This window comes from Trichechus manatus, unplaced genomic scaffold (genome assembly GCF_000243295.1).
Source record: "Trichechus manatus latirostris isolate Lorelei unplaced genomic scaffold, TriManLat1.0 scaffold00036, whole genome shotgun sequence".
In the NCBI taxonomy this organism is placed as follows: domain Eukaryota; kingdom Metazoa; phylum Chordata; class Mammalia; order Sirenia; family Trichechidae; genus Trichechus; species Trichechus manatus.
The window spans coordinates 3,596,287-3,608,840 of NW_004443972.1; the positions used below are offsets into that span (position 1 = coordinate 3,596,287).

Here is a 12,554-nt window from a genome sequence, read left to right on the forward strand (position 1 = left end):
AGCAAAAAAGAGGAAGACCCTCAAGGAGATGGATTGACACAGTGGCTGCAACAATGGGCTCAAACATAACAACGATTGTGAGGATGGCGCAGGACCAGGCAGTGTTTTGTTCTTGTGTGCATAAGGTTGCTATGAGTTGGAACCGACTTGACAGCATCTAACAACAAACAACAAGAAATACCTGTAATTATGCCCCATGTGTGCTTTATTATATATATGGATATATATGTGTGCACACATACATGCATATACATATACATATATATCCTACATGTATTTTTTTGGTTGTATAGAGTCTTTGAAATGTTTTTATTCTTGCAGATTTTCTGCATTTTGAGATTATATTTAAGTAAAACGTTTAATTTTTCTGACAGTCACATACTACCTTAAATGATATTTTCTTTCATAGAATTTTCTCTAAATTAAATGCTTTAATAAAACACTTCCCAAGAAATAAATTTTTTTAAAGTTTTCTTTCTAAAACCCTCAATGTTTTATAAACCCTTATCTCCTTTCTAAAATAGACATCACCTTATTTTCAGTTATTTAACCTTCTCTACTTCATTGACTTTACACTGCTCTCCACTTAAATTAGACATTCCCATAGAACTAGACTTTGTCATTACTTCCTGCCTTCCACCACCTCTGCCCCAAACAGAACACCCCTTGCCCCCAACATCAGCCATGATTTTCATCATTTTCCTTCCCTCTGTTTATACCACCTTTTTTCTTCTTACAGAAGGGGTAATCCTAAATCCTTTCTAACTCTTCTTGTGTATTTGTGTATTCCTTGAAGATTTCATCTTCAATTATTTCTTCATTCTTTTCTCTTTGCCCAAAAATATGCCAAAGGGTCCCTACTTCCAAAAGAACCCTTTCTATTGACCCTGTCTTTCTCACTAAACTACCACCTTGTTTCTCCTTTTTTTCACAGTTAACCTTTTGAAAGTCATACTGAGTGCTTTTAACTTTTACTCATACCACAGTCCATTTTGATTTACTGAAACTGCACTGTTAGAGGTCACCAGTGGCCTCTTAATTGTTGTCCAAGGGCCTGTTTTCAATCTTTATCCTACTTAATATCCCTGTAGTATTGGATGCTGTTGACTACCACATTTTTCTAATTCTTCTTTCTTCATCTCCTCTTCCATTGCTCCTCAGGATCTTGTATGTTGGTGTTTCCTTTGGTTTCTGTCCTTGGCATCTAGTCTTGTATCTTAAGCTAACAGCAATTTACTGCTGATTCTCAAATCCATGTCTCTTCCAGCTAAGCTCCAGAACATTCTTTCATATGGAACCTCTCCATCTGAATATCCTGCAAGTATTTCAAATTCAGCATATTTAGACCCCCTCCTCATCCACCAGATTTGCTTTTATTTATCTCAGTTAATCACATCATCATCTTCCACTCTGTTGATCAGACTTGGCACTTTGGCACTTGACTTTTTTCTAACCTTCTTTCCATATCCAAATATCAATAAGTCAAACCAATTTTTTGTTCCAAAGTACCTTATATTTGTTGCCTGTACCCTCTACCCCCATTTTTATTATCTGTCACCTAAATAGCTATTTTACCACCAACTTTTTTTTTTTTAAATTAGTCATCTCGTTTCTAAAATACCCTTTAATGGCTTCTACTACCTATAAAATAAAATCCATATTCCACCTAACTTCAGCCTACCTTTGCCGTCACGCTGCATTTTACTCTGCAATATATCGCCTGCACTATAGCCACAGTGAACTTCTTATCCTAGTACGTGCCTTGCCTATTTATAGCTCTGTGCTGTTCCTTCTAATTTCTTCTAATACATGTAGTCTACATGTAGTCTACATCCCAAGACCCCCTCAAACCAAAAACCAAACCCACTGCCATCGAGTCGATTCCATCTCATAGCAACCCCATAGGGTTTCCAAGGCTGTAAATCCCTATGGAAGCAGACTGCCACATTTTTCTTCTGTAGAGCGACTGGTGGTTTCAAACTGCTGAACTTTTGGTTAGCAGTCGATCACTTTAACCACTGCACCACCAGGGCTCCTTCAAGACGTTACAGGTGACAATTTTGCTGAGTACTTCATTATCCTAACAAGTTCCCACACTGAAAGAGTCTTCCCAGACTAAAAGAGGAGGTTCTTAAACTACCCGCTACGCTGCTTCTTCCACTCAGCCAAGTTCTACATATTTTAGGGCCTTTGACTTGCAGCACTTCTGCCTCTTGTTGCCAGATTCCTTCTAAAGTCTTGGAGACTGGAAGGAAAGCCAGGGCTGTGGGTTTTTCTTAGGAGAGTGTCTAAGGGAGAAGGCAGGCTCCGGAACCATTCTGGGTGCTTCAGCAGTTCCTTTGGAGACAAGGATATAGGGTGATACTGGATAGCCAAAAAGATAGATATTTAATATTCTTTCAGGCTGCCCTTCACTTGAGACCCCATCCTGTATTTGGAGAATCCCGCACTTAATGAATCTTGGTAAAAGGAGAGCCTACCTCTCTGTTACCGTAAAAACTGAAAATGCTAAATGTTCTTTCCAGTCCTTTTGTTTCTAGGGCATTGTCACATGACTTAGGCTCTGCCATCTAAACTTCCTGAATTTGAATTAAGAGCTAATTTTGCAAAGAAGCAGAGACCATGGAGAAGTCTCTGGTGGGAGTGGAGATGGCAGCAAGATTGAAGTTACCAAGGCAGCAGTGGCAGCTGTTTTAGCTACAGTCTCATGCCAGTGGTGTTTATAGTGCAGGCAGCACTGGTTTCCTCACTGAATCACTTCTGTGACGTGATTTTAGGAATTACAGGTTCCAAGCCTAGTTCTGTAGCTTTCCTGATGATTTTGAGCTATCCAAAATCTTTTTTTTTTTTTTTTTTGTATTGTGGTAAAATACATTTAACAAAAAACACTGATCATTTTAACCATTTTTATGTGTGCCGTTCAGTGACAATTACATACATTCACCATGTTGTGCAGTCATCACTACGATCCATTTTCAAATGTTTTCCCTTACCCTAAACAGAAGCTCAACACGCCTTAAATAACAACTCCCCATTTCCCTCTTCCCCTTCCCCCAGCTTCTGGTAACCACTAATACACTTTGTCTCTATGCATCTGCATAGTCTAGATATTTCATATTTAAAAAAAAAAGACAAAAACCCATTGCTGTAGACTCGATTCCAAGTCATAGCAACCCTGAAGGACAGAGTAGAACTGCCTCATAGGGTTTCCAAGGAGCAGCTGGTGAATTTGAACTACCAGCCTTTTGGTTAGCAGCCGTAGCTCTTAACCACTATGCCACCAGGGTTTCCGTTTCATGTAAGTGTGGTACAATATTTGTCCTTTTGTAACTGACTCATTTCACTCACGGGTGTTCTCAAGTTTCATCCATGTTGTAGCATGTATCAGTATGCCGTTTCCCTTTATGACTGATCAGTATTTCATTGTATGTACCACATTTTGTTTATCCATTCATCTGTTGTTGTACATTACATTGTTAATTCCTTTTGGCTACTATGAAAAGTGCTGGAATAAACGTTGGTGTACTACTTTATTTAGCTGTAGCATTCAGCAGTCTTCAATTTTTTTTTTTATTTGAGCAGTGAGCTGTCCCTTGAAAAATTGTTGTATGGTTTATATTTGGGTACTTGTCCAAAGACAGGGAGACTTTATAGTTTTACTAAATCTTTGTTGCTGTAGTGGAAGACTTTTTCCTTTTTCTGGATCTTTGGTGAAGACAATGCATTTCCTTAACTTAGTCTTTATAGACTACTCAATGTATAATTGTAAATTTTGAGTTATACATTGCTGATATTTCTCCTCAGTTTGACTTTTCCATAATTTTGTGCCATTGTGTAAATTAGAGATCATTTGATAAATTGGAATGTTTTCAGTGTTGTATATTTAGAATCAGATCACTATTTCACTGTGTTGATTTTGAACTGTAATCACTTGTTCTTGGAGAAAGAAGGTGAAAAATGATTGTTAAATAACAACTCCCCATTTCCCTCTTCCCCTTCCTCCAGCTTCTGGTAACCACTAATAAACTTTGTCTCCCTTTTGGATTTATATAAATGGTTGTTGTTATTTGGAAACCCGACTTTTGTAATATTTGGGCTATTACACAAATAATAAACATCAGGTTTGAAAGAAGTGAAGTGTAAAAGGAAGGCGTGCAGCAAAGAGATGACGACTTACTGACATGGAAAAGAAATGCAGGCAATCCTTAATGGAGTTTTTGCACTAATACTCAGTACTAACATTCTCATATTCACTTATTATTTAATTTGTATTTGTCTTACCTTAGTCGCCATATTGTATGTTTGTTTAGATAGTGAATTCATCTTAAAGGTTTTTTTTCTTATTTTCTCCACATGGGAAATGATGGGCTTGTATAGTTGATTATTAACTACTTATTGATTAATTGACTTTATAAATGAAAAACATTGAATTTTACATGTAATTTATGCATTTGTATATTCAGATATATTTATATATATTGAAATGGCTAGACCATGAAATTTGGCTATTTTAGTAAACTAAATGGTCCTTGTCTTTGAGGAGCTGATAGCAATCTATAAGAAAAGTTCATATGGTAGAATAATTTTTATCTCCCCTTCCTCAAGTCCCCAAAATAATTAAATGAGGTAAATCGACTGACTCAGCTTATTTGGAAATAATATGTCTACCACAGACCCTTTTGCCAGTTAAATACTGGCTTCCAGGATTTTCTGGTGGATAAAGTGCTGAATGGCAGAACATTGTTTTGTGGGGTGTAAATATAGTAGGATTCTGGTTATCTGGATTTTTAATCATGTGACATAATAATTTGTGACAACTGTATGTGCAGATAGTTCTGCATACTCAAATTGATGCCATCACCCTGATAACAGAGATGCAGTGATGCTAGTTACCTTAGTACGGCTAAAGATAAATTTTTACAGAATGGTTTGAAACCAAGATTATCACATAAAATCAAGTTTTGCTGTATAACACATAAAAACAGCAGTTAACTGAGAAAATACAGTTATCACTAGAAAGAAATGTCATCATGTTTAACTGTAAACTATGGATTGAATTATTACCTGAGATAGAAAGAGGGCGCTTAATGGCAAGGCAGAGGGGCATTGCAAGCAGGAACAAGAAACACCATGGAAAGAAATCTGAGCAAGTGTTTTAATCCTCTGATAGGTCATGCGGGAGGTTAAGAAGCAGTGTTGATTTAGACTAGAGAAACCCCAAGAGTATGGCCCCTGGACACCCTTTTAGCTCAGTGGTGAAGTCACTCCCAAAGTTCACTGTACAGCTGGGGATTGGACAGCCTCACAAAACAAAACGGGACTAATGAGGCACAGCAGTCCAGGGTCAAGGACTAGTAGGCAGGAGAGAACAAGAAAGCTGGTAATAAGGAACCCCGGGTTGAGAAGGGACAGTGTTGAATGTCATGAGGTTGTTATCCATTGTCAGAGGGCAATATGTATGCTAACTGTTCAGTGAGAAACTATTTGTTCTGCAAACCTTCATCTAAAGTACAAAAAAAAAAAAAAAGAATTATCTATACAAGATCAAATTGACAACAGCAACTCAAAAGGTTTGATGGGAAGCCTAGGGGACAGTGAGTTGAAGATAATGGTGATGGAATAATTTGGAAAAGGATAGTGAGAATAGCAGCACAACTGGAAAGTGTAATCGATATCACTGAATTGTACATGTAGAAACTTTTGTAATGGTGTAACTTTGGCTATGTATATTTTCACAAAAAAAAAAGGTCCTCCAAGGTTGAGAAGGGAGAGTGTTGACATGTTGTGGGGTTGTTAACCAATATCATAAAACAATATGTGTACTGACTGTTTAATGAGAAACTATTTGTTCTGTAAACCTTCATCTAAAGTACAATAAAAAATAAAAAGAAGCAGTGTTGATTTGATAGTGTCTTAGTCATCTAGTGCTGCTATAACAGAAATACCACAAGTGGATGGCTTTACAAAGAAGTTTATTCTCTCACAATCCAGTAGGCTACAAGTCCAAATTCAGGGCATCAGCTCCAGGGGTACGCTTTCTCTGTCAGCTCTGGAGGAAAGTCCGTGTCATCAGTCTTCCTTTGGCTTGGGAGCTTCTCTGCGCAGGAACCTCAGGTCCAAAGGATGTGCTCTGTTCCGGCACTGCTTTCTTGGTGGTATGAGGTTCCCATGTGTCTCTGCTCACTTCTCTCTTTTATATCTCAAAAGAGATTGCATTAAGACACTATCTAATCTCATAAACCTCATCAGCATAACCTCATCACAGTGATAGAATTTACAACACATAAGGAGATCACATATAACCTCATCATAGTGATAGAGTTTACAACACATAAGGAAATCACATCATGTTACACAATCATACAATACTGGGAATCATGACCTAGCCAAGTTGCTACACACATTTTTTGGGGGGACACAGTTCAATCCATGACAGATAGTATTGTTACATAAGAAACTCACTGCTGCTTTGCTGATTGGTGCAAAGAGATCTTCCCTTCCTGCACACCCTAAGGTTAGATAAAGTTCTTGATTTAGTTAGCAAAGGTTACAAAATGTTATCAGAAGCAGAACAACCAGAGTTTAAGTACATATCACAGCATTGTTTCCTTCGCCCCAGAGTACCTGAGAGCTGCCAGTGATGCTGTCAGCATGAGGTAGACTTTTACAGATCCAGAAGCTCAGTTCTGTTCCATCACTGTCCTTGTGGAGTTCGGGGTATGTCTCACCATTCTGAAAGAACTTCAGCTAAGAGTAGGAAGGCGTCTATTTAAAGGTGATGTTTGAAAATATTGGTTTCTTTAGTTTAGTTTCATGTTGTAGGCTCTTGCCCTCAACTTTAAAAACCAAGTTACTCAGCCTCTCATATGCGGTTAAGCTGACTCCGCTGAGAAACCGGGGAAACCGGTCAGATGGACTAGAATACTTGAATTGACATTGTCAGGATATTCTCTTCCTCTGGTCCAATTACCTGGGCAATCAAATTACAGTAAACCAACTAATTTAACCCCAGAAATCACCCTCACAAGGCTTGAAATCCAAATAATCAGTGCAGTTATCCCAATATGAGAAGGCAAATCATAATCAGAAATTATTTGGTGAGTCCATGTGTCTTTCAGATAACTTAAAACAGCACACAGATCAGTTTGTATGTTGATCTTCGTTTCAATGAGAGAAATTTTCTCCCTTTATTTCCAAGTTCTAGGAAAACGTTTATTAGGCAGTATCTCAACTTGTTTTGAAAATCAGTCTTCATCTCTAAAATGAAAAATATAAAAAGATTGAGATAACATCACTTTCTACGAGGCTTTCCCGGGGCCTCCGTGACCTTTTTCTGAAGTTCACTGTGAATAAATGTTTAACCTCTATTTCAAGTCTAATTGGCCTACCTGATCTTCAGATGGAACAGGGTAACAGATGTGGCCAAGCAAAATTTTATGAACCTTAGTTTGAGATATGTCAACATTATTCTGGCTGTATTGATAAAGAAGAGGTAGATACCCTGAGATACCACCGTCAGAGCTTCTAGGGGAATCATCCTAGGGCCACTGCCCCCAGACATGACAGTGTCATTAAGCAGAGTGAGGGATAAGGGACACTCATTCCCTAGTATTTTACCAGCTTGAGTAGAGGAATTGCTTTTATATGTAATTGATACAAAGAATGCAAAACTGCATACTGTTGAAACTTCTGGAAACATGCCAAGTTTGTCCTTTTCTTTGTCAGTTTCGAAAGAGGCATGTTATAATAAGTTGCCATATATTAGAGAATGTCTCTTCATTTTTTATTTTGGAGGTAGGTGAAAAGATACTTCTGTCTCTCCTATTTTCTGTTGAAACAAAAACATAGAAGTAGTAAAGAATTTAAAACTAGTAGATACGCAAATGTGTAGAATTGTAGAAATTCAGAATTGGGAAGGATCCTAGATGCCTTTCTAGTCCAAGTCATACGTGAGGCATAAATCTATTGTAGTCCACCAAACTGTTGTTCATCAAGTCTTCTTAAATGTTTTTGGTATAGAAGTGACTACCTCTGAGGACAAAATATGACATTTTTGGTTAAGTCTCCTTATTTATAAGTCCTTTGTTAGGTTGAATTGAAATGTGTCTTCTCCTGCTACCATAATATCTGATCATAATTGTTGGAACTGATCACAGTTTTTCCTATAGCTGCAGTTTAACTTTTTCAGATACTTTAGTTGATAATATTTCGTATTTTTCATTTAGCTTGTAACACTTCAAGAAGCAAAACTGCTGCTAAATGAGGACGATTACCTTATTAAAGCTGTATATGACTACTGGGTGAGAAAACGTAAAAACTGCAGGGGTCCATCTCTCATTCCTCAGATCAAACAAGAGAAAAGAGATGGCTCTACGAACAATGACCCCTATGTTGCCTTTCGGAGGAGAACGGAGAAAATGCAAACTCGGAAGGTAATGTGCAAATTAGATTTAATTGAACGTAGCTTAATAGTATTTACAAGACTAAGTTTTTTCTGCTAATAATCTGAATAATTTTTAATAATGTGAACATAATGGGGAGCTAATAACATTGATGAACTTCGTGTTAGAAATCCTGGTATTCAGTAGCTTCTGTTGGCGGTTGTTTACAGTGTTTATTTAATACCCACACCCTTTATACCTCTACTGATCATACAGTTTTAGAAGTGATATGAGGAATTACATACCATTATGAACCTTGGAAGTTTTGAGTTCTTCAGTGAAGTATTACATAACTATCATACCTTTCCCCTTTTTGGGAAGCTGATAGTTTGAAATACTACTACTTTTCCTTGTTGGGTGCTTGAGAGCTTGTTCCTTTGAAGCGAGATTCTAATTGTTGCAAGTAAAAATGAACCTTGCTGCCTCTAGCTTCTGTGGGGCGATGTGAAGTAGTGAAAGGTTCATTTTTTAAGCCTATTCTACCGATAATCAGAAGGAACTCAGTGGAATCTTTCTCTGCTTTTCTAAGTTGTCAGTTGTGTCATATTTCAAATTGATGAACACTAGCTTTCAGATGCAGTGTAAGGCCAGATTTTAAGTACTGTGAAATGATGTAGTATAGAGGAAAGCATTATTTCAGAGGGGTAGAAAAATCGTACCATCACTGCCTTCTATGTCTTGTAATTAAGAGTAAACACTGCACACGATGACACTGTCTAACATTGCAGAGTATCAGGAAAAATTATAAGTGTTAAAACCATGAGGAATTATAATTGGAGGCAAGACATTTTCCATAGATTCTTTCTTCTCCAAACATGGAAAGGTTGTCCTTGTCAGCTGTTAGTAGAACAGCTGTGCAGCGTAACAGCTGCCAGAGACAGTATATTTTAGGAAAAATTTTTCTAATGGTTAGTAACCAGAGTTTCTACAACTCTTTCTTGTGGGCATAATTTTCTTAAAACATTATAGGATGGATTTCCCAAGTATAGATGATATTCCCTAACCCTGGCTGAATTTTCAATATGGTATTCTAGTTCTTAGCTAAGGAAAACTAGGATACTTCATGACAGTTTAGTGCCTTGCTTAGAAAAGACTAGCATGAAATAATTTTGTGAATGCAGTAAAAGTTTACAAATGTGTGCTGTTGGGCATGAGGAAGGAGAAGTTTGAACCATTGAAAAATCTGAATTACCAAGTGCTTTTTAAAAGAAGTATAATTGATTAAGATATATTGCAAAACATAGACTCTTAACAGTGTCTTTAGTCTTTAATGAATAGGTTTGAAGTACTTAAAATTAACAGTGTTTGGGGGCATATAAACAATATCCTTAAAGTTTAAATATATTTTATTCTTAAATAGGTTAAGTCACTGAGAATTACTATAACTGGTTCCTGTGCTTAGGCCCTTCACCACTGTGGAATAGTTATTAAAAAAACAAAGCCCCATAAAACGAAACGGGACTAATGAGGCACAGCAGTCCAGGGACAAGGACTAGAAGGCAGAAGGGCACAGGAAAGCTGGTGATAGGGAACCCAAGGTTGAGTAAGGACAGTGTTGACATGTAGTGGGGTTGTTAACCATTGTCATAGGGCAACATGTGTACTAACTGTTTACTGAGAAACTATTTTGTTCTGCAAACCTTCATCTAAAGTGAGAATAGCAGCACAGCTGAAAGAGCGTAGTCAATGTCACTGAACTGTACCTGTAGAAATTTTTGAAATGGTGTATCTTTGACTATGCATATTTTCACCAAAAGAAAAAAAGGTCGAGAAGGGAGAGGGTTGACATGCTGTGGGGTTGTTAACCAATGTCGTAAAACAATATGTGTACTACTGTTTAATGAGAAACTATTTGTTCTGTAAACCTTCACCTGAAGTACAATGAAAAAAAAACCTGTTGCCGGCGGGTCGATTCTGACTCATAGCTACCCTATATGACAGAGTAGAACTACCCCGTAGGGTTTCCAAGGAGTGGCTGGTGGATTTGAACTGCTGACCTTTTGATTGACAGCCTGAGCTCTTAACCATTGCGCCACCAGGATTCTGTGGAATAACTATAGTCAAGCTTTTTCCTGACACTCTGATTCCTACCCTTTCTCTTATCTGTTATTTTCATCTTCCTTTATAGTGTGGTTGATTTTCTTCTTCAGTGTTCTTTACTTTTTATTCCTCTCTGTTTTCAGTTGTGGGACCGAAAACCGTTCCCGTTGTGCTTGCTGTTGCTAGTTAGAAATGTTTACGTGTGTTACAAAATGAGAATGATAGGAAAACAGTCAACAAACACTGTATACACCCTAGGTGTTTGAGAGGTGAGCAATCATTGGAGTATGCAAAAATGAATACAGCTAACAAAGACTGCTTCCTTTTCTATTTCGACAAAGTAAAAACACTTATATAGCTGATGCAAAGGTAAGGGACTCCTGAACTGTTGGATTGGCAATCTGGAATTTAATTACAATTCACTAAACTAATGTTTAATTTAGGAGCGCTTGAGTGTTTTAGGGAGCCTTGGCAGCATGGTGGTTAAGCACTCAGCTGCTAACCAAAAGATCGGTGATTTGAACCCACCAGTAGCTCCACAGAAGAAAGATGTAGCAGTCTGCTTCTGTAGAGATTCACAGCCTTGGAAACCCTGTGGGCTCACTATGAGTCGGAGTCGACTCAACAGCAGTGGGTTTGGTTTTGGTTTTAAGTACTTTAGGGAGCCCTGATGGTGCAATGGCTAAGAGCTCAGCTATTAACCAAAAGGTCAGCAATTCAAATCTACTAGCCACTCGCTGGAGATCCTATGGGGCAGTTCCACTCTGTCCTATAGGGTTGCTATGAGTCAGAATCAACTCAATGGCAATGGGGTTTTTTTTTTTTAAGAAGCACTTTAGGATATTCTTAAATGAGATAGTCCTAAGGCATCAGCATGTCTGAATGCATTGATTGGGAAGTCCTGAATTGACATATACATTTAATGTTTAACCCTATAGATATAACCGTTAGTGCCTGTACCAGCCTTGAGAGAAGCTCTCCTCCCACTGTGTGGCCCAGGAGAAGTAAGATGGACAGTTAGGAAATGAAACACCCAGATTAGTGGTTCTCGGTTCTGGCTGCACACATAAATCACCTGTGGATCATTTTTGGTTATAAAATGATCTGCAGTTAATTCTGATATGGAGCAGTTTGAGAACCACTGCTCTATCAATGTAACTGAAATAGCAAGAAAAAAGAGTTGGCCCCAAAGAGAGATAGTGGTGAGGAGGGGTAAATGGAGTGGTGGATAGATTAGAACACAAGGAGTAGGGCCATCTTAATAGAATAGAAAGAATGTCAGTATGAACTTTTGGGTTTTAATGTTGATACAGCTAGAAATAAAGATCTGTGTGTGTGAGCATACATGTATTACATACATACTTATATTTCCTAGTTCTGTTCACTTAGAGGCTCTGGAAGCCATGACACCCCATTGCAGTGGGCATGCCGAACATGCAGATCTTGATTGTAAATACCATTTTCTATTAAAAAGAACCAGGGCTCCTTGGGAAAATAACTGATTTCAGGTCTGGTAAAGCATGGAGATAAGCCTAGAACTTTCTGCTATGCCAGAAAATAAGGATGTGATTGAAGAATGTTACAGCCCTGTCAGAAGGACTCAGGAGCCAGCCATAAGGGGAGACTACTCCCACTGGTCAGATATGGGGAAATTTGAGCATCAAAATAAATAACAAGGGTAAATGGATTATAACCCATAGAGTAGAATAATCCATGAATCATACAGATAGAAGTGAATGGATGGATGGATAGAATAGACAGGAAGGAGGGGAAGGAAGAAATGCTTTTCCTTACAGTAGAATTCCAACTTATAAATGTAGAAGCAATGATAACGTTTGAAAATCACCATTTGGCAATCAACATAGCAATAATTATTTCAGAACAAAAGTTAGATTTAATGGATACTAAACTAATGGGGGAAAATTTTATGAGAAAAGGATGCTTCCATAGACCCACAACATACTTCTTAATTAAAAAAAGAAAAATGCTAAGTTGGCTAGAGAAACCTACAGGCACCATTTTAATCAAGTGATGAAAGTTAACATCAGTATTAATAGGATAGATGGGTAGCAT

General features: G+C 37.8%; 1 protein-coding gene across 3 annotated transcripts in view; it reads left to right on the top strand.

Moving 5' to 3' along the window:
* Nucleotides 1-12,554, top strand: part of EPC2 (enhancer of polycomb homolog 2) — a 166,664-nt gene that overhangs the window by 126,629 nt on the left and 27,481 nt on the right. For all 3 annotated transcript variants that reach the window (XM_004375368.2, XM_023730382.1, XM_023730383.1), the window contains one exon: nt 8,226-8,432. In XM_004375368.2, the coding sequence (XP_004375425.1) occupies nt 8,226-8,432 (207 nt within the window). The remainder of the gene's footprint in view (nt 1-8,225; nt 8,433-12,554) is intronic.